At 38.0% G+C, this 22,573-nt stretch overlaps 1 protein-coding gene across 1 annotated transcript in view; it reads right to left on the bottom strand.

Moving 5' to 3' along the window:
* LOC149080271 (synaptotagmin-5-like) overlaps nt 1-20,737 on the bottom strand; it is a 59,964-nt gene extending 39,227 nt beyond the window's left edge. The window contains exons 1-2 of the mRNA XM_089239393.1: nt 20,551-20,737; nt 2,554-2,727 (exon numbers count right to left, since the gene is read on the bottom strand). Coding sequence (XP_089095519.1) covers nt 2,554-2,689 — 136 coding nt within the window. The 5' untranslated portion in view covers nt 2,690-2,727; nt 20,551-20,737. The remainder of the gene's footprint in view (nt 1-2,553; nt 2,728-20,550) is intronic.
* Between the last annotated feature and the right edge of the window lie 1,836 nt (nt 20,738-22,573).

A 22,573-nucleotide genomic window follows, 5' to 3' on the forward strand; every position in this document is an offset into this window, starting at 1 on the left:
TTAGCTTCTGCGGATTGTAGGCATGTATTTTTATTCAGTGTCTAACTAATTGTATTGTCTCTCTATCTTGATTGAAGTATAATTATTTCAATCTTTATACATATTGTGCAATAATATTCGAAACAACGGTTTGATACAAGAAGTCATTAAACACATATATAAACAGACTTGTAGTCTTTTGAGGATTAACGCGTTTATTGCAGCGCTTCTCAACCTTTTTTGACCCACGGAGCCCTTTTCCGGTGTGTAATTTCTATGGCGGAGCCCAGACGCCTATTTTTTTTATTTATTCATCAAAGTTTCTGACTTATTTTTATTATTCAAAAATATTAATTATTTTTTTCAAATTTACTGTTTTTTTTTATTTATTTTCCTCGAGTGGCCACGGAACCCCTGGGAGTTTGCACGGAGCCCTAAGGGATCTGCGGGGCACTGGTTGAGAACCGCTGGTTTATCGGAATCCTCCAATATTGCCAAACTGATTGATTTGGCATGAACAGGCTGGTAGGGTTACTAGTTGGCGAGATGTCACGTTTCCCACTCAAAGGCTTTTCTTCTTTACCCTTCAGAACGCCTGCGGTCATTTTCGCTCTCCTCTGCCCCCTCAGTATGTTAGGGGGACATCGATGCTGATCTCGATGTATTTTCTCTTTTGAAATTGCTCTGTTTGTTAACTCCCCAGTATGTGTTCGGCCTTAATGTAGCCTATCATTCAAGTCGGGTCCTAATTGGTATATAGGCTTACACAAAATTTGGCAAAGATCAGTCTGAAATTGTAGCTTTGCTTAGAGAACATACACACAGACAAAAAATCAATTCACCTTAAATAACACATAAACTGTTTGCTGTAGAAACATACACACTTTCAATTAGAAAAAGTATTTAAATAATATGCTCATCTTAGATGTGTCATTTATTTTACCTATGGCCATATATGTACTCAGATACAAAATTTTATTTTTATGGGGTCCCCCTGTCCTCTAAGTTCCAATTAAAAAGTTGTTGCCGTCTCTCCTGAGCCAAAAAAAATTGATATTTCCAAGTGCAATATTCGCTGAGATATTTGAATTCAGAAATTGCCAAAAATGGAACCACATAAAATAATGGACAAGCTCATTCTATACTTCATATGCTCATATACTTCATATGTTCTTTTCCTCATTTCCAGCATTTTTTGAAAGTGAATATCTCAGTGAATATTGCACTTAAAAGAAAAAAAATTTGTGGGGCCCAAGAAAGGCAGGACAACAATTTTTTAATTGGAAGTTAGAGGACAGGGGGATAGCATAAATAATTAAAATTTACACCTCATTACAAAAACGGCCCTTTTGTAAAATAAATACCACATCTATAATGGGCACATAATTTAAATACTTTTTTAAATTGAAAGTATGTTTCTATAGCTAGCAGTTTATAAGTTCTTTGAGGTGAAACAAACTTAAGTTTTCATCCTGTATATAGGGCTGCAATTTGGTGGGTTCCTGGCAATAGATACTGTACTATACCTATAACGGCCATATTCACCAACAGTGTTTAACTGCAGTTGCAGGCTAAAGGATTAGAGATTTAACCAATCTGTGTCAATCTCTAACCTGCGATTGCAGTTAAACCCTGTCTGTGAATACGGCCATAAGAGGCATTGGTATATTTTGGAAGTATCTATAGGAGGGTATAAGTATATATTGGAATATCTATACAGATAACTTTATCTATATACATGGGTGGAGGTACGGGGAGGGGTTTATGGGTATCCCCCAGCATCAAAGGTGTAGTCGATTGATCTAATGTATATGAATTGACATCATCATCATCGTGCTCCCAGATTTTAAAGTCGATTTCTGCCTATTTCTATATGTGTTATTGGTTTTGGATTCTGTTGGCATGTATTTCAGTTAGAGAAGACCATACTCCCTACTGATAATACTACTACTAAGCTACACATTCCTTTGGGGAATTTCTAATGAATTAGTGTATATGAAATGTGTAATTATATAAATATTAAATAGGTTCATGCCCCCCCCCCCCACATCCTATGATAGGGCTTCTAGCCTGGCATCTTTGGTGGTCCCCCAGCCAGATTTTTCACAGGCTCCCTTTACAGTAAGTTTATAGCATGAAAAAAAATAATCCTTTTGGGCCCCCAGGCTGTAGCCGTGTCAGATCCTCCCTTGTGGGGGGCATGAATAGATTATTATTATAAGTAGTTTATACAGAGGCAGATTTAATGATGGGTGCACTGGGCGCGCACCCTGAGCTCTGACTTCTGAAGGGCCTAGCAAAACCCCATCTTTGCACTTTTGTCTAATTTAAGGATAAAAATATTTTCTCTCTTCTGCGCCCAGGCCTTAACCTATCTTAATCTGTCGCTATGTATATACAGCATATAAAAGTAGTAAATTCATTGAGAGAAAATGTACCACATTGTGTGAAAGACTGGGAGAATTTGGAGAATTAGGGAATAATTACAATATAAAATTGTGTTTTTGTTTCTCTTCCACAAAAGTAATAAAATATTTATATTTGATAATAAAAATAGATGTTATATATACTCACTCGCCCATCTATGGAATAAGCCATGTAACCAGCAGGAAGGAATGACTGTGCATGAAGTCAGAACAATGGTCAATACCACCAGACTCAAACATACCACTAAAACAAATATTCTTTCAGCTTCTGTAAGTTGAAACATGTTACACAATTTTCTGTAGTTGATTACATGCTTTTTTGCTGAAAAAAAATAAAAGGCAAAATGAATGGTTACAAAACCGACAATTCTAGTTCATTATCTCATGAATCATGCACGTTGATATTGACTTAAAAATATTGAAATAGAAAAGTGGAGTATTTATAGCATAGCCATCAATGTGGTATTTCTATAAACTCAGATCAAAAATTAAAAAAAGTTATGGGCTGATATAAATTTTAATTAAAAAGTTGAAAAGAAATGAAATATTTTTGCACTGAATAGTAACATTTCTGGAACAAACATCATTACATTAGTTTGCTACATTAGGTAAAAACCATTTTGTTTCACTCATAGGTGGCTTCATTGTGATGGGATTCACTTGAATAGGAGGTCTGGGAGGCTTATAATACAGCAAGTCAGGTTGTTTACTCCCAGACCATGTAGATGGGAATACAGTGCTATGGGATAAATCCCAAGGTATTTATAAGGATCGCAATGCCACAAGAAAGGCATGGAAAGAAGTTTGCGCGAACTAAAAGAGGATTTTAATACCATAGAACAGGGGTCTTCGACGCATGGCCCACCGATCATTTTAAGAAAATGGTTGAAAACATTGAAAAATTGTTAATTTTACAATTAATGAAAGAAATAATTTCCGAATTGATGCAAGAAATAATTTCCGAATTGATGCAAGAAATAATTCTAGAATAAATGAAAGAAATAATTCTGGAACAAATTGATGAAAGCTCAGAATTATAGAAGAAATAATTCCAGAATTGATGAAAATATTTAGAATTACTGAAAAAAATAATTTCAGAAATTTTGAAACAAATGATTTCAGAAATAGTGAGGAAAATAACTTACAAATCCATGAGAGAAATAATTTCGTAATTTCTCATAGAAATTATTTCACAATCAATAAAAGAGTGATTGAATAATTATTGAAAGAAATGATTTCAAGATATACAGTAAAACCTCGATAAGTAGTCACCTCAAGTTATCGAAAAATTATGACGGCTTAAGCAGAGTGAAGACTTAAGCGGAGTGCCGTCAGTTTCAATGTGGAATGTTGTGAAAATTGTATAAATTTAAAGTAATATGAAATTTATTAAAGTATGAATCAAAATAACAATATTAATAAAATTTATAGATCGCGAAAGAGCAAATAAAATAGCAATTTTTTACTTTTTTTATCTCTTATTATTTAAATTATTGTGGTAAAATGTACTGTACACTTTGATTTATATCAGTAATTTTTAATTTAGACTAACAGAGCAACTGTTGGTCTAAAGCTATAAGTAGCTTTTCTTCATAATAGAACTCTCTATTGCACATTAATTTTACATAGACATCAAATTTAAAATTTTAGTATTTTAATTCTTCATCAGTAGTTCATGATGCAACTATAAAGTAATCTCTAACACTTTTGACTTGGTGGAGGGGCCCTGGGTAGGGAAAAGTAAACAGAAGACCTCAACTTGGGAAAGAATGTCTAAGTTTTTTCTACAAATTTATTTTGTTTAAATTTCAAGGCCTAAATTAGTAGAGCCCATGCTTTCTATGATTATTTATTATCCGTGCCCGCGCATTGCACTTTGAGTTGATTAATTTGATTCTTCGATTTACGTAATTTTTGATTTCCTTGCACTATGTGTAATCTTTGACGTATCGATAAATTTTGGTTTTGCCGGAGATGCCCTGGGGGGGGGGGGGGCAAAGTGCTTACGTTGCTTCTTGCGACAGAACCTGGGTGTCTCGCGGTTTCTCCAGTTGAGCCCATGCAGAAATGAGATCTAGCTTGAACAGTCCCCAACGTTCCAAAAACCTTAGTCGGCAAATGAACTTCCCCAGCATAACTTTCGTTACTTAAACTGTTCCGTTTGGGTATATAGGATTTTATGGTGACTTTTAAGCATATAGCAATGCTGTTAACAAGATCTTTTTTTAATGGGAGCCATAAAAATAGTCTGTTCCACTTTCTCAAATTTTTTCATAGTTAACCAAAATTAGCGACGAGTAAACGAGGGTTTAATAACATTGTAGTCTATGAGAGGTGGAAGGGCCTGAAGAAAAATGACGACTCAACTGGAGTGACGACTTATTAGGGTGATGACTTAATGAGGTTTTACTGTATTGAAAAAGAAAATAATTTCGAAATTATCGAAAGAAGTAATTAAAGAATCATTCAAAGTGATTTCAGATTAAAATTAATCTCAGAATTAATTTGATCAGTAACTAATCAAAAAACCTTTTCAGAAGTACTGAAAAAAATGTTTCAGAACTAATCAAAATTGACAATTAATAAAAGAAATAATTTCAGAATAAATAAAAGGCTTCAATTACTTTTCTCCCTATTAGACTCGGGGGGCTCCATAGACTTCCCTGCTGTTAAGACAGTATTTTCCAAACTTTTCATTCCATTTTTTTTCGCCCCCTTCTTCAGAAATTTCGCCCCCCCCCAATTCATGTGAACCCATAGGATCCTATGTTAAATCCGTAGTTTCTATCACCCTCCTGAACCATTCTATCGCCCACCGGGGCGATATTGCCCACTTTGGGAAACACTGTGTTAAGATTTCACTAAATTACATCAGTTGGTGGCCCGTGGGAAATTTCAATTTTGCCCGCCGTGTCTGAAAGGTTGGAAACCACTGGCATAGTTAAATTTCAAAATAAAATTGGTGATTAATTTCCAATTTTAAATGCATTGTACTGAATATTCCTTTACATAAAAAAATACCAATTGGAATATACTCCCGAGTCATCAAATCGAACTTAAAAAAATTGCATTCATAAAAATTAATATTCATAAATCACAAAAGATTTATAGAACCATGATAGAATCAAAAACTAATGAAAAAGAGAACAAATTTTTTCTGCGCGCAAAAAAAACAACAAAAAACAAAAAAAAAACCGTCTGGCAGGAAATCGGGGCGTGTGAAAGGGGCCGTATGCTTTTGATGTCTGCCGCAGTGACGACAATTCGCGCTATGAGATCCTCAACTTGTGTCCACAAGATATTGCCGATGGTACATCCGCTGTGCTAAGCGCTCATTGCCATCTGCTCGACCGTAAATCAGATGCATATCAGCGTATTCCACGTTCGTGTAGTCAGCCATCATGATATTCATTGAAACAGACAACTAACAAGTGCTTACTACCGCAATAGCGCTGATTTACGTCGTCTCCGCATCCGCAGCATGTGGCCCTACCCCAACGCATGAGTTTCGCGACGCTGCTTACGTCAGATATGGTGAGCGAACCCATGAACGCATTCAGCGATCAACTGACATCCACCTTTCGTCTCTTCTGGACTCAGAGCCTGCATGCGATTTTCACCTTCTCAACATGATTTGCGACACCATGTTCCCAATTTTTGTTTCTTTTGATGCCTATACTAACAACCCTCTGAGTTTGTCGGTTCATTAACAGAACACCCTGTATATTCTAGACACCTTGAATGAATACAGCATATCAAGTGTGAAATATTTGCTGGTGGCTAGTAGAAATGTTGACGTCAATCAATAGTCAACAACCAACATTCTAAGCAACCTCAACCTCACGCGCATGAGTATTCAGACAGATGATGATTTACTGTCGGGAGACGCTTTTGACAAGATGGAGATGGTTGGAGGCACGTGTGCTGTTAGTTTCTCCGTCTTTGTGTGAATTTGTGTTTTTTCATTTTTTTTTTTCAACGCGTTAAGATAACTATATTCTTCAAATGGTTCTGTGTTAAATTGTTATTTTATTTCGTAAATTAATTCGCTTCAAAGTGAAATCTTACAAAGTAAGGGCTTAAGGTAAAGGCTTCGTCTCCCCTCGTGGTCATGTTGGTCCTCATGCCATTTTAAGACACAAGGAAAAGTCACCCCAGTAGCACACCGATATAAACTCATGTCCATAAATTAAGGATAATTCAGAATCACACGGAAATCGAAATCTAAAGTAAAAATTTCACCTGTAGAATTATCACACACATCTGCAAGAATGATATGCAAATTTCAGAAAGCCACCAGATGATGCCGATAGTACGTCACAATGGCGAGAGTGTAAGAGGGGGGGGTATATAAGGAATGGTGGCAAAGAAGTAAAATTGTTCACAAGAGTTCTGTAAGGCGCTCAGTGCCATAAGCGAATAGTTATGACACAGAGGACGCATGTGGATGATTTTTACGTGGTAGAATTATCAGCCGCCTGGAATGTGGGCGTACTCAGATGGAAGTATCCGAGGAACTTGGAATTGCCCAAAGTGTCATCTCTAGGCTTTGGCAACGATTCCAAGATAACGGAAATGTCAGTAGACGTTACAGTACAGGTCGCCCCCGAGTTACAATGCCGAATGAAGACCGGTAATTGGCAGTAAGTGCCAAAAGAAGCAGACGAAGCACAGCATCCGACCTGTCTCGTCAGCTATCTGCAGCCACGGGTACCACAGTTTCAAAGCAAACCGTGTACAGACGTTTGGGAGATATTGGTCTATATGCTCGCAGGCCTGTCAGATGTGTTCCGCTCACGGCAACTCCCTGTCGGCAGCTATTAGCCTGGAGTAGAGAACATGCAATGTGGACATCGTCACAGTGGGCTTGTGTGATGTTTTCCGACGAGTCCAGGTTTAGCTTGCAGTCTGATTCACGTCGGACTTTCATATGGAGAACACCAGGTACCCGTTACCACCAAGACAACATCATTGAACGACACCGTTACGGTGGTGCAGCATTGCTCGTTTGGGGTGGAATTATACTGGGTTCCAGAACAGATCTGCAAGTTCAAACCGGAACCATGAAAGCCCAAATTTATCGGGACATCATTCTGGAACAACAGCATTCTCACCTGACTTGAATCCGATAGAGCATGGGTGGGACATGCTTGGCCGACAAGTTGCAGCCCGTCAACCACCTCTTACATGTGTACCGCAACTTCGAAGAGCATTGCTTGCTGAGTGGAGTGATTTTCCCCAAGATCAGATCGATAATTTGATACTCAGCATGCCCAGGCGTTGTACGGACTGTATTTCATCGCATGGGAGACATACAATGTATTAACCATCATACCAACCATGTAATAATAAGTTTTTGTAAAGGAGATATTTTTTACAATTGCTCCAGGGAGCAAAAATCGTAGTTTTTATGAATGGTATCATACATACATCATCGTTTTTGTTCTTTATCTTTTGTTTAATAAATGGGCTTTATGAATAAGTAACGTTTGTTTTGTTTCTGAACCTTTATTTGCCGGAGCTGGCATTATCCTTATTTTATGGACATGAGTGTAGAACGACGTAGTGATTTCGATACCGTCCGACGTCATTATCGATATCGTTCGACATAGAAATGGCATGCATTTGACGACGTACTTCGATATATAGAGAGAAATTTGGATTATTTCAAAAGAGACTAATTATCATACAAGATATTCTCTTTCGAAGCGAAATGCTGTAAAAATGAGAGTAAAACTATTTTAGAGAAAAAAAGAAGATATTTTGGAGTTTATTGAGTGAATACATTTTTACTATATCGTTCGATATCGGACCCTTAAACATTTCCGACTTCCTTCCGATGTTCGATATTCCTTCAACGCTTCGATGTCGGACCGGTATTGGTACGATATTTTAACGATATCGTTGCGCTACTGGGGTAATACAATCTTTGGTTAAAAGTGCTAAAGTGTTCCAAAAACCATGTGCTCTGCCGAAGCGGATACCATCTCTTCGGCCAGCAAAGGTAAGGTGCCTAACCTTTTTAATATTTGGTCATCCTCAATTTGCGACGCAGAAATCGTCGATCATATTGAAAAACCATGCATGTTTGCTGTCAAGTTCGCGGGTCTGGGAAGCTATTCCGAAAATGAGACCGATTGAATTGAAGAAATATACTATACGTGTGAGCGAATGTCTAACGCCAAAGATATTCATGATATCCGTTTCACTCGTGCTGGTGAACTTCTTATCACTACGGTTAATCCAAAAACGGTTAAGGAGATCTTAAAGATAACATTTTTGATTTTCCCTCTTAAACCTTTCCTTCTTACGGAATTCATCTTATCTAAGTTTATGCTTAATAATGTTCTTACTGATATTCCAGTTAGCGAGATCGCTGATGAGGTAAAAACCTCACTGATAAACGGTTATCAGTGTCCGTAGATTCATCAAAGACAATAATCCCTTGTGCACGGTACTAGACACAATTCTTGGTAAAAGTATACCAAAGTAAAATTGTGGTTCTTGCTTTTCCATCCCCGTCGATTAGTTGATCAACCAAATCAATGTCAAAGATGTTTTAGCTACTCGCATAGAAAAAATTTTTTGTAGGGCTTCTAATCAGTTTTATAAAAAGTGTGGCGGTAATAACCATGACTATGAAGCAATGTCAGAATTCAATTTCTTGTAGAAATTGCGAAGTTTCACATCTTGCCATCGACCGGAATTGCCCGTCATTAATTTTTGGAACGAAAGTTCTCAAATACAAAGCTGAGAACTACGTCCCCGTAAACATTGCGCGAGCCAGGTGTAAATCAAGTAATACGTTGTATGCTGGTCGTGCCAATATTTTAACGTCATCGGACATGGCGATTATTTAAGAATAAAATTGTGAAGTATGAACAAAAGGAAGGTTCTCTACCTGTACTAAAAATATTCTTAAAATATTTTAATATAAATTGCTGGCAGGTATTACACATGCTAATGTTTTTCAATAAAATGCTTTTTTCCCAGAACTAAGTTTTTTGTTAAATAAGGAACAAGTTTGTGCGTCTCTCAACACTATGGTGTTACATACTTTAACGCCAGGATTTTTTATTAAAGTTATTTTAAAAAAAATTTATGGCACAAAATTTGTCAATTTTGGTGATTTTTGAAAAAGTTGCATGTTATTAAAGTTCAAGAAAAAAATAACCAACAATTCAAATCCCAAAAGCTCGTGTTGAAATACATAACACCATAGTGTTGAGATACACACGAAGTTTCAAGACATTTGAATGAGTGGCAAGGGCGTAGCGAGGGGGGGGGGGACTTGGGGGTCTGTTCCCCCCCACCCCGAAATGTGAGAAAATGACCGAAAAAAGGGAAAAAGTTGGCCAAATCCATTGTTCTGTCACTTTGGTCCCCCCCCCCCCCCCGAACGAAATTTTTGGCTACGCCCCCGATGAGTGGTGTTCGAAAAAATGCTTCTTAACTAACAAAAAACTTAGTTTTGAGAAAAAAACATTTTAGTGAAAAACATTAGGATGCTCAATGCCTGCCAGCCATTTATATTAAAATATTTTAAGAATATTTTTAGTACAGGTAGAACAAAAACTTAAACACAGTCACGGCCGTATTCATCGACACAATTTAAACTACAATCGTAGGTTAAAGGATTAGATCGATTGTTTAAAATCCTGAATTTAACCCACCCCCAATCCGTTTCGATCTCGCCTCCTTTCACTTGCGATTGTAGTTTAAACTGTGTCGGTGAATACGGCCGGTTAGACACAGAAAATTTCATAGTATTTAAAAATTGAAAAATTAGAAAGTGTAGGAAAATTTGCGTGCACCAACCCCATAAGAGGCCTTTCACACGGAGCGGATGCGGACGCGGGTCCGCATACCCTTTCAAACGAGCGCTGAAGATGCGGACGAATCGCCCGCATCTTTAGTTCGAAATTCGTGCATATAAACTGTTTTTTCGCAATTTTTGTAATTATTTTTCTCCTTCACCCCTGATTCAGTGGCCATAGGCAGCCTAGAGGCATTCTTTGGTGGTTTAATCTAGAGCCACATAGAATATGGGAATAAAGATGTCTTCATTCCGATCCTCACAAGTAGTCGATGGGAGAAAATGTCTTCAAATATTTTCAAAATATTTTGAAACAAAAAATCCGTCTTTTCGGAAAAATATGGAAGAAAAATTCCAAAAACATCCAAAACTTTCGATGTTCCAAAAAAAAGAAAAAAAATTTCAGGAGATATCAAAGAATTTGCAAGTAGTACAAAAGGGAAGGGGTAGAGACTTTCAAAATGCCTGTGCTTAGAAATATTCACATCACAATTCTGTCTTAGGTCGGGATTACACTATAAAAGTTCGTTTATAAAACTTGAAAAATTCAACCAATAGGCGGATCAGTTAAGTTCTCTCGAATGTAACAGATGTGTTTATTGGTTACATTTTTCAAGTTTTATAAAATAACTTTCATAAATCTTTTAGAGTGAAATCCCATCCTTAGATTAGTCTCACTTCTGAAGTATAAAATTTCATTTTTTCAGTTTATAGACTGAATATCGAGTAAAATAAACTTGTAGGTATCGGGGAACCACCAAAAATATTCAAGTGCTAGGGTCTTCAAACGACTTAATCCGGCCCTGAGTGAACACCGTACGGATAACGTTGTTTAATAAAAGTATTTTTTTTTTAAAGTTTAAAAAAATTAACAGATTAAAAATTTAAAAAAATAACAAATATTTAAAATAATATTTCAGATATTTATATTTTTAAATAATTTTAAAAATTTAAAAAGAAAAAAATTGAAATTTTTAAATTAAATTTAAAAGTTATTAAAGTATGTAGTCAATTAAATATTCGTAATGAACAGAACGGCTTATAATTTTGGTCCCGTCAGTGTCCGTTGTTGACAGGTTTTATTGTATAAAATTGTGAAATATGGACAAAAGGCAGTAAAAGTTGCTATATCTCCATCTCAGAAGAAAACGGAGGGATAGACGTATGTAGGCACATTATATTAATGAGCAGAGACCATCATATGGTATTTTTAAGGGTATTTATGGCAAATAATTAAAAAAATTCCGTGAAAAATCACCTTCAAAAAGTAGCCAAAGATGCGGACGAATTCGCTCCGCATCCGCATCGTCTGAATAGCTCCGAATAAACCTATTGTCAAAACTTCTAAGTGCGGATGCGGAGCCCGCACTTAGGTTTTGACACATGCGGACCCGCATGAACATTTCCTAGGTGCGGAGATTTTTCGGCTCGTCTGAAAGGCGCAGTATATTCCAATTGTTTAACAAAAATACTTTTGTTAAACAATGTTATCCACGTACGGTGCTCACTCAGGACCGGATCAAGACGTTTGAAGGCCATAAGCACTTGAATATTTTTGGTGGTTCCCCCGATACCTACAAGTCTATTTTACACGATATTGAGTCTATAAACTAAGAAAAAAGTGAAATTTTATATTTCAGAAGTGACTAATCTAAGGATGGGACTTCACTCTAAAAGGTTTATGAAAGTTATTTTATAAAACTTGAAAAAAGCAACTAATAAATTTATGGGTTGCATTCGAGCAAATGCAACCGATAAATTTATTAGTTGCTTTTTTTAAAATAATTATTATAAAATCTTTATAGTGTAATCCGGACTTGAGGCCAGGATTATGCTATAAAGTTTTATAAAATAAGTTGGAAAATTCAACCAATAGGCGCATCGGTTGCATTCAAGCAAATGCAATCGGTGATCTTATTGATTGAATTTTTCACGTTTTATCAAAGAGCTTTTACAAAACTTTTATAGTGTAATCCCGGCCTAAGGCTGGTATTACACTATAAAACTTTGATAAAAATTCTTTTATAAAACTTGAAAAATGTAACCATTAAACATATGTTACATTCGAGCGAACTTAACTGATCCGCCTATTAGTTGCATTTTTTAAGTTTTATAAACGAATTTTTATAAAACTTTTATAGTTTAATCCCGGCCTAAGACAGAATTGTGATGGGAATATTTCTAAGCACAGACATTTTGAAATTCTCCACCCCTCCCCCTTTTTTTTTACTTGCAAATTCTTTGATATCTCCTGAATTTTTTTTTTTTTTTTTTTTGGAACATCGAATGTTTTGGATGTTTTTGGAATTTTTCTTTCATATTTCTCCGAAAAGACAGATTTTTTTTTCAAAACCTTTTGAACATATTTTAAGACATTTTCTCCCATCGACTACTTGTGAGGATTGGAATGAAGATATCTTTAGACCCATATTCTATGGGGCTCTAGGCTAAACCACCAAAGAATGCCTCTAGGCAGCCTATGGGCCCTGAATCAGGGGTGAAGGAGAAAAATAATTACAAAAATTGCGAAAAAATAGTTTTTATGCACAAATTTCAACCTAAAGATGCGGGCGAAACACCCGCATCTTTAGTGCTCGTGTGAAAGGGTATGCGGACCCGCATCCGCGTGAGAGGGGCCTTAAATGTTTGTCGTTCCGTCGTACTTGGCTCTATAAATGTTCCTTGCAAGTATATGAAACCTATTATCCTGAATATATGGTGTCTGGTTTTCTATGTTATGCACCTGCTTGGTTCAATTCCCCTTTCGCACCCATCCCCTTTCCATCTCTTTCTAAGATTAATACTATTTATCATTCAGCTTTGCGTTCGATTTTACGTCTGCCTATATCTACTGCAATTGACAAAATGAGAATGATTTTGGTATTTCTTTCGAACCTCCGACGCCACTGCTTGGTGAGAAATAAAATGCTATAGCAGGCCTGCTAAAATGTATTTCCCGGAAAAAAATGAATTTAACAAATATATGTGCGATGAATATATTCAAAATCATATTCATTATAACATAATTTTCTAAATTATGAAAATTATCTTCATTCCGGTTCCAATAAAGATGGGGAATTAAAGCAAGCTGCGTTGAAAGAAACGGGACGTTTTTATAAAAAAAAATCTGCGTGAGAATCTCACGTGATAGAAGTGAAACTTCTATGTTAACATGAATTCAATTATTCACCTCAATTAAATTTAATTATTTAAAATTGAATGTAGAAATTTTAAATTTAATTTTAAATAAATACAAGGCCACAACAGGCAAAATGTCCAACAAGGTGGCTGAAAAAAGATGCCCATAACAATTCTATATGGATCCCAATGCCCATAAGATTTATCTTTTTGACTACTTATTTTCCTTAAAATCACCCCTTTCCCTTTTAAACTTGACCTAATTGACTCCTTAAACCCCAAGACACCATCCGGTGCCCCTTAGAGTTCTAACGAGTTCGGCGTTATATGGAATCGTAATTGAACCCGCTGTAAATCCCATGTGTGGCAAATTTGTTCACTAAAAATTTCTGGAGATAAGCATGGTTCGCTGTAAATCAGAGAGGGGGGAGGGGCTTTTTTTATCGGGACTGAAGTCTGTACAGGAATGAAGAGCAAGAAAAAGTGAAGTGCTCTGGATGTACAGCGTTATGACAGCGCAGCCAAGTACGAGCTATCACTGTGACGTCACAAAACTCGCACTCGCATGCGAAATATACTAATATATTAATAGCGCGAATAGGTTACGAGAGAGAGTAGCATGCTCCGAGCATGCGCTTCAGGATATTCATTGATCGGTGTCCCGATCCATAGCCGCTACTACCCCCCCCCCCCACCCAACCAACTTTATTTTCTTACACGGCCGAATGTGTGTTTGTGTATTGACGTCCTCCCCACCACCACGACAACCCATCTACTTCATCACACAATCAGTTATTCAATGGAATGGGTTTTGAGGAAAAGAAAACGCTTCTTTTTGTGATGATTATTTTCTCTCTCACAGAAATTCACTCTCATGTCGGTTTCACTGTTATGTTGCTTTAAAAGTTTCACTTCAAAAATACCCGGAAAGGGCAAAATACGTAAATGTTTCTTATATTGGTCATGCCAATGATCAAGTTGGAACGTAAAACATGCAACAATTTTTTTTTTTCAACATTAGGTATAAATAGAACAACACGAACATTCCCTGGATATGATCAGCTCTAATCTAAAGCCGGGATTACGCTATAAAAGTTTCATAAAAGTTCATCTATAAAACTTGAAAAATGCAACCAATAAGATAATCAGTTACATTTGAACGAATGTAACCAATATTTTCATTGGTTGTTTTTTTCAAGTTTTAAAAAGATCTTCCATCAAACTTTTTTGTGTAATCCCGGCCTTAGGAATTTCTTGGGAAAACGTCATTGAAACAGAAACAAAAGTGACGAAAAATTTGTCGTCATATCCGAGGTGGTTGCTTGTCATCGACGTTAAAAGCAAGGTTTATTAACATCATTTTCTAGAGGGAATTAGTCCAAACCACCAGTTATAGTCGAGGTGTCGTTACAACTGAGTTCAGATCTAATTCTAGTTTTCCCTTCATTACACCTCTATCCGGCTTCCTCCTTTCCGGATCACTTTATGGTAGAAAGTAGTTTGGTTTAATTTTTCTCCTGGACCTGACTTCTCTCACACATGTTCGGTAGACAATGCCGTGTTCATTCTGGGATCTTCGTGGGCATGGCACTGAGATCTGGTCACAATTTTAGAGAGTATGTATTTATATAAAATAAATACATACTCTGTCATAATCATATACTTTATATAAAATAAATACATACCTGCGAAATACATGTACGTATGTACAGTCAAACCTCGCTAATGAGTCACTCTTGGGAGAGCAAAAATATGACTTAGTAAGCGGAGTGACTCGTTAAACGGAGTAAGCCGTAGCTTGCCAATTCCTGTCTGAGGACAATCGGGACTTCCGAAAAAGTGATCCGGTAAGCGGAGTGACGTGTTAACCGGGTGACGCACTAACGAGGTTTGACTGTATTTGGCAGGCAGGTACTTCCAGCCGGTGGAGGGGGGCAACAAAATCCCTTTTACCAGGAGACTATATGGTGCTGTTACTACTACTCTGTCGGTAGAAAGGAGAAAATCTATGCTAAATGAGCTATTAACTCTATAGCTCAATTTTTTTACATTCACCTCTGGAGGTTGCGTTTTCAAATATGTAAAGAAAAATTGAAATGAATTTTGGAACAATGCAGAGGGTTCCCCCAATAACGATCTTTGCATTGGTTAGACATATTGCCCATACATTCTTTTTGTTTTCTTGAAATCTCTAATTTTCATCACTGTATATTTTTTCGAAGGGACAAGTAAACAACATTAGCGCTTTTAATATTCAAAAAAATTTTCTTTTTCTATTGTTTCTATACTTCAGTTTATTGATTATTTAGCCCATATTGGACTTTTCTAAACATTCTGTACTTTTCTTCAGAGAGAGAGAGAGATATACTTCTAATTAGAAAAATTATCCAAGAGTGTAGAACTCAGATAAGTCATTCACAGTAGCAAGATGTTGTATAGTAATTAAAATGAAAAAATAAATTTTTATATGTCCACCCTGTACTCAAGAACCCAACTAGAAAATTTTGCTGCCCTCTTTCTTCTGAGGTCAACAAAATCACCATGTATATAGTAAAAACAATAAATGTGGGGGGGGGGGAGAATCAAGCGATATAAACACTTAATATACACAGCAGACCCTCCCATAATGGACACCTTCTGCTAACGAACACTTTTGAACAACGTCAACGGGCTTCAATCTATTTTACTATAAATTACTTCAATCTCTTTTACGTACACTATTAACGAACACTCCCCTTTAGGGGACAAAATTGTCGGTCCCGAGGGTGTCGAGAGTTTCCACTGTATATGCATGTGTGTGTTACTGTAAAAGGGATAAATCCGGTGATTATGCATAATCGCCGACCATTTTAGTAAGTTTGATAAATTTTGTTCGTATGTATTGCGAATTTATCATATTTACAGGTAATTAATTATATATAAATTAGTAAATATGATAGATCGTCAATGAATTATGTCCTTAAATTTACCAGCTATTATGCTCAAACTTTAGTCTAGGTAAGATGATGAATTCGATCGGTAATTTTTAATATGTTCGCACATGTTGATATGAGTGACCAAAGCCAACATTACAGGAATAATAATTTTGATTTTTCTATCTTTTTCAAACATATTTTCATTATATTTAATTTTTAAGGTGTGAATATATACAAAATACGTGTAGTATACTTACCAAGAACGGCCAAAACGGATAAACTGGTTCAAAGAAGAGAAGAAATGTCTATAATATTTTTCCATATTTATCTAACTTACCAATTTCATTTAGGAATTATGAATTATCACAGGTAAAAGTGACAAATGCCACATATAAAGCAGAGTGTATAGCCTAAACATGGTTTTCACAATCAATCTAATCACAAGCCAATTCCAATTTTATTATAATTTTAAAATGGTTTCTGAATCTAATTATTTTTCATTTAAAGTACAGAAATTTTAAGTTATTGGCTGTTTAAACAGTTGATAATGGATAAAAGAGTTTAAATTTTCATCATTTTTTTAGAGAAATTTAGTGATTATAAAATATTGCTCAAAACACGATTTTCCTTAGTGATTAAGTTGACGTTGGCTTATTTTAAATGCATTGTATGTGCTTGTTATCCCCCCAAACCAAGAAACCGATGAGGAATTCTATATATTTGTTGGTTTTTTTTCTAATTTTACGGTGGATTATGACCATGTAATGTTATTAGTGGATATGAACGCTCGCGTTGGCAGTGTGCTCTAGTTTCCTATATTACAATCAGATGATTTTATCAGTCGTAACTCCCTGGATAAAATGACCAGTAATAGAGGTAGTGCATTAAACGATTTCGCTGCCCTCAATGATCTGATCTTGTTAAATGGAGACTTGCCCTGATTCAGCCAGCAATTGGAAATTCAGGAGCAAGTGTTATTGCTTTTTTTAATACCAAAACCCTTTTTTCAGATTTTGTATCTGATTTCGATGTTGGTATCGATCAATCTTCCGATCATATGCCTATTTGGACAACTTTTATCGCAAATTCAAATTTCTTTCACAAGAGAGACATTTCCCCCTCTATGCCTGGATACGCCAAATATAGCACGATGAAGCGATGCTGCAAAATTAAATTATAACGATAAAATGGATGAAAAATTACCAATGTTTAACTTTCCAAGTGATTTTATTGAACCACAGATTTTCGCCTTAATCTTGACGTAAGCGGCTAAACAAAACGGTATGATAAAATCTCGACCAAGGGCATCCCTTGGAGGAAAAAGAGTGGGGTACCCGAGATGTTGTTCGATGCGGATTGTTATTCAACCAGACGTGATATGCGTATAATTCATCGAAAGGTAAGAGAAAAGTTTTCTATTGACCTAGCTTGTCGCTACAGATAGTTACACGTAATACTTATAAAAAAAATCTGCGAACAGAAAAAGAAAAATCTCATTTTATAAATTTGAATAACGCATTAGTGAATGCCAGAGATTCAAGAACCTTTTGGTCCCTGTTATCCAGGAGTGACATGAATTTAAAAAAATGATATAACTACTCATGAATGGTTTAGTCATTTTGGCTCTTTGTTCTCAAGAGAAGAACGGCAGTTATTCATTTACGCAATACTTGATAAAGAGTTTGATCCTCTGCTTGACACAGAGATTTCTATGTTAGAATTAAATATAATATTGAATGAACAGAAGACAAATAAAGCGCACGAGACAGACCTATAATAAATGAATTTTTAATTAACATTTCATTGCTTGGTAAAAATGCTTTGCTGTCAACTTTTAATAAAATACTAAAAGAAGCATTTGATCCACCGGGATGGCCTGAGGTTTTGATTTTATCTATATTCAAAAAAGGTGACCGGTCCCTTCCAATAACCTACCCATTGGCATACACAAGGGGGCCCCCTTCAAGCCGAGATTATAGTGTTATTTTACAGGAAAAAACAACCCCCCCCCCCCCATGAGAGAGAGAGAGAGAAAATTCTGAATACACCTATGAAACTATCGCCCTATAGCCTTAACCTCTTGTTTGTTCAAATGTTTTACGGCAATATTGAATAAACGACTAACAGAATGACTATCGTTAAGAAATATCATACCACACGAGCAGGCTGGATTTAGACAAAATTATGGTTGCGCAGACTAGACTCGCGAGCAACGGGTTGAAGATGCCTGCTGTAAAGCATCATCTTGGGAAAGAGCGCAAACCATCCCAAGATGGTCTCTCTGGGCGGTCAGCGGTCATGTCTGTCTGTCTGTCTGTAAAGCATCATCAGACGTTACAGAAATCCGGAGATTCTCCCGAGAGGACCCCCCCCCCCCGCGCTCATAAACCAGATCAAAAAGAGACCATGACCAAAAGAGTGACCTAGAGCGTGTGCAAGCATGTGAATTGCCAAAAGAGTGACCTAGAGAGTTTGCAAGCATGTGAATGACCAAAAGAGTGACCCAGAGCGTGTGCAAGCATGTGAATTGCCAAAAGAGTGACCTAGAGAGTATAAGAGCATGTCAATGACTAAGAGAGTAACCTTGAGTGTGGGCAAGCGTGTGATGATAAAAAAAAAGACCTAGAGCAGGGGTCGGTTATCTTTTTTGGCTGCGGGTCAAAATCAACCAAAATGCTTGTATTGAGAAAACGTTCTGGTTATATAACCGAATATAATTAATATTATATATATATTGATGTATAAGTTATTGATATATAATCACTTGAAATTATGAAATGGATCATTCGGTGACCCTCAGGTCATAGGTTGCCGAGGATTGACCTACAGCATGTGTAAATGATCAAAAGAGTGATACAGCAAGTAACCATGTTAGTGAGCAACCAAAAGAGTGACCTAGAAATATGGTGTACTTTTAGGAGAGGGAGGGAAGCCAAGCGAGTTATAGCACATGGTGGCGAATTCGAGGAGAGTCAAGAAAATTTGACTAGAATGGAAGAAGGGTGGCCAAATTCGTGTAGCCAGCAGGCAGCAAAACCATCCTCTGCTGGAAGTAGGGCATGACAATAGAAGTTGGGGGGGGGGATGAAGATGATGATGCCAATTCATACATGTGCATAGATATCAGATTAGCTGGCTCCGTCATTGACGCTGGGGGGAAGGTCAGCTTTTCCCCCCTAATGCCCACCTCGTATCTCCGCCCATGCAAAAGAGTGATCCGAATAATTTGCAAGCATGTGAGTGACCAAAAAACTGACTCCGTATCGTGTGCACGCATGAGAATGACCAAAACAGTGTCCTGGAGAGCAAGCGATTAGGCCCGTGAGCGATCAAAAAGAGTAACCTAAAGAATTTGCAAATACATAAGTGACAAAAATATTAAGCAAGCACGAGTGACCAAAATAGTAACCTGGAGAGCGAAGGAACAGGTCAGTGAGTGACCAAAATAGTGACCTAGAGATTCTGTGTGAATGGGAGTGACCAATGGGAGTGATCTAGAGCAGTGTTTCTCAACCGCCGGGGCCTGCCATCGGTCAAATCGGGCCGCTGATTCACTGTTTCATTTTTCTTCATTTATTTTCCATTAGTCGTGTGCATGACCGGGCCTTCCAATGAAAAAAAAGAAATCAACCGGGCCGCGGGCTTCCAAATGTTGACCACCACTGATCTACAGCAAGGTATCAGATCAGTGAGTGATCAAAAGAGAGTGACTTGGATCGTATGCAAGCATGTGAGACACCCAGGGCCGCAACTAGATGCTTGGTCGCCCGGGGCAAGTGCGCATTTTGACGCCCCCTTGTAATGTTGAAGGAGACGTTTCAGAATGGAATTTGCGCCCCCTCGGGTCTAGCGCCCGAAGCCCGCCTGCTCCCGCCTAGTTGCGGTCCCGGATACACCAAAACACTGTGTAAACATATGACCTGTGAGTGACCCAAACAGTATGTGACATGTGAGCGACCCAAACAGTGTGTAAGCATATGAATAAAATGTGTGTAATCAAAAGTGACCTAGAGAGTGAGAGCAAGGGGTGTGACCAAGTAATTGACAAAAATAGTGACTTAGAGAAGGAAACGATGAGATGTTTGCATAGGGATTTACGGGGGTGAAGGGGGGGGGGGAGAAGAAAGTGGGCTATAACCCAGGGCGGAAAATTACAATAGAATGAAAGAAGGGCAGCAAAACCGTAAATCAGAATCTGAAAATCGGGTGTTGGTACAACATACGACGAAGAATAAGATAATACGAATTCAAACAATTATAAAAAAAACGCACTTACTGATATCTACGCGTGCTCTAGTGGTCAGTGACTATAAGATGAGGACGTCGGTAAGATTTTCATATGAAAGATTCACCATTCTTTCAAATCTTTTAAAATTTAACGAAAAATATAGCAATGGAAAAGTATTTCATGACATTGCAACGACGTTGCAAATCCAAAAAACAGCTGCTGTTGAAACCTAATCATTAGGGTAGAGAAAACGGAAACACAGGCAGACGCCGGTGTCGCCATCTAACGACCACGATCGCTTCGATTTGATCAACAGGTAGAAGGATATGTTTGAATAAGGAGCAGCTGTCACAAGGAAATGGCCGACCATTGCGCAAAACGTGGGCGTTCTGCGACACTCTGCTCAAATCCGCTACCCATGGCTCCCACATCCTGCCAGTGCTGTCTTAACGGGTCCACCCGGGCACTGCCCGGGAGCCTTAAGAGAAGCGGGAGCCTCAGAAAAATTAAAAGTAGTTGAATTTTTCGAGAATTTGCCAGCTAGGGAATCACATGTATGTATGTTTTCTTTCAGGTGGCAAAGGAGCTGAAGCGAGTGATTGGCAACCGAGATCCCACGGGTCCATCTGCGGATGGATTGGATCTGGCGGGCGGTCCACCTGCGCTTGACCTTCTTGACCATCGGAGGTTTCCGGGAGCTTCCCAGAGTGTGGCTGCTTGGGATGGAGTGGGGTCCCTGCGGGACGGACCCGGTGGCTTGCGAGTCGGGGGATGTTCGCCGGGCCCGGATGTCAGGAGAATTCTTCCAGAATTTTTCCAGCATGGCCCAGCCGCAAGGTAATCCGCTTATATCCCTCGAGGGACAGAGCGGGGGCCATGTTTGGTGTTATGAGATAGGGAATCAGGAAAATCACTAGGCTCGGGCCCCATGATGCTCTTAAGACGGCCCTGCATCCTGCAGCAGGGCCTTTAGACTGAGATCTTTGGCTGGCCCCTAGCTAGGGTTACCAGATGTCCTCTTTTTTAATGTCGTTTCAAGAGTCCTCCTACGTTTCGGAAAATTCGCCCCGTTGTCCTCCTTTTCAGGTTTCCGGAATCATTCTCTTTTCCCCCTGGGGAATTTTTTTTTTCATTCTGAGTATATCTCTTAATTGATGTGAGAGATTTTATGTGGTGTTTTTGCCCACACGTTTACACGCTTTGACCAATCTCCGTCGAAATTCCCTGAATAAAAGAATCCATGTTGCCCCCAAGTAGGGCAGATGCTATTCTAAGCGTGGCCTATCTTGCCAGAATATGAAATAGACAGTCCGAAAAACAGCTCTGGAAGAAGAAAACCGCAACATCCATTTTGAGAATACCATTTTGCTTGCCCACCAACAGCAAATGCCGTGTACTGAAGTAGGGAGAAAGAGGGTGTTATTTCTTCCAATCAAAAATAAACCAAATAGGATCCAAACAACAATCAATGTTGATTCCTATGGTAAATCATCTCTCGCTACAAAGCAATGCTCCCGAAATAAAATTTAAAAAAATCCTTCTGAACCCCTTATGAAGGTAGAGATGGGGTCAGGGCCGGATTTAGGCAGGGGCGAAGGGTGCGGCCGCACCGGGCCGCTAAACTTTTTGGCCGCAAAAGGGTATAAAAATGTTTTGATTACATTTTGACTTCAACTTCTTAGCAAACTTTAAGGTTGAGGGCCTGGGTAGATAATCGGTCTTCTAGCCCTGAGAGCCCCAAATCTTCGAGTGCCTGGGGGCGCACTTGCAATTTTTTCACTGGGAAGCGGAAACTTTTGTCCATATTTATTGCCAAATGGCATTTTTTATATATGACTATGAAGGAGTTGTACAGTCGTTCTCGGGCACCAGAGTACCCATGGACACCCTGGGGTATTGGAAAACCCCTGTTCAGAGGAGGCCGCAAATTTGTTTTGCACCGGGCCGCAAAATACTTAAGCCCGTCCCTGGATGGGGTTAAGGAGTTGTTCCACGATTTGGATTGGACTGACAAGACTCAGAGAAAGGTTGAAAAAAATGCCTGTTCGACACACACTACAAGAAGTGCACC

This window comes from Pholcus phalangioides, unplaced genomic scaffold, assembly GCF_987345545.1.
Source record: "Pholcus phalangioides strain wild (caught in Gottingen) unplaced genomic scaffold, Ppha-v1.0 ptg000011l_1, whole genome shotgun sequence".
NCBI classification, from domain to species: domain Eukaryota; kingdom Metazoa; phylum Arthropoda; class Arachnida; order Araneae; family Pholcidae; genus Pholcus; species Pholcus phalangioides.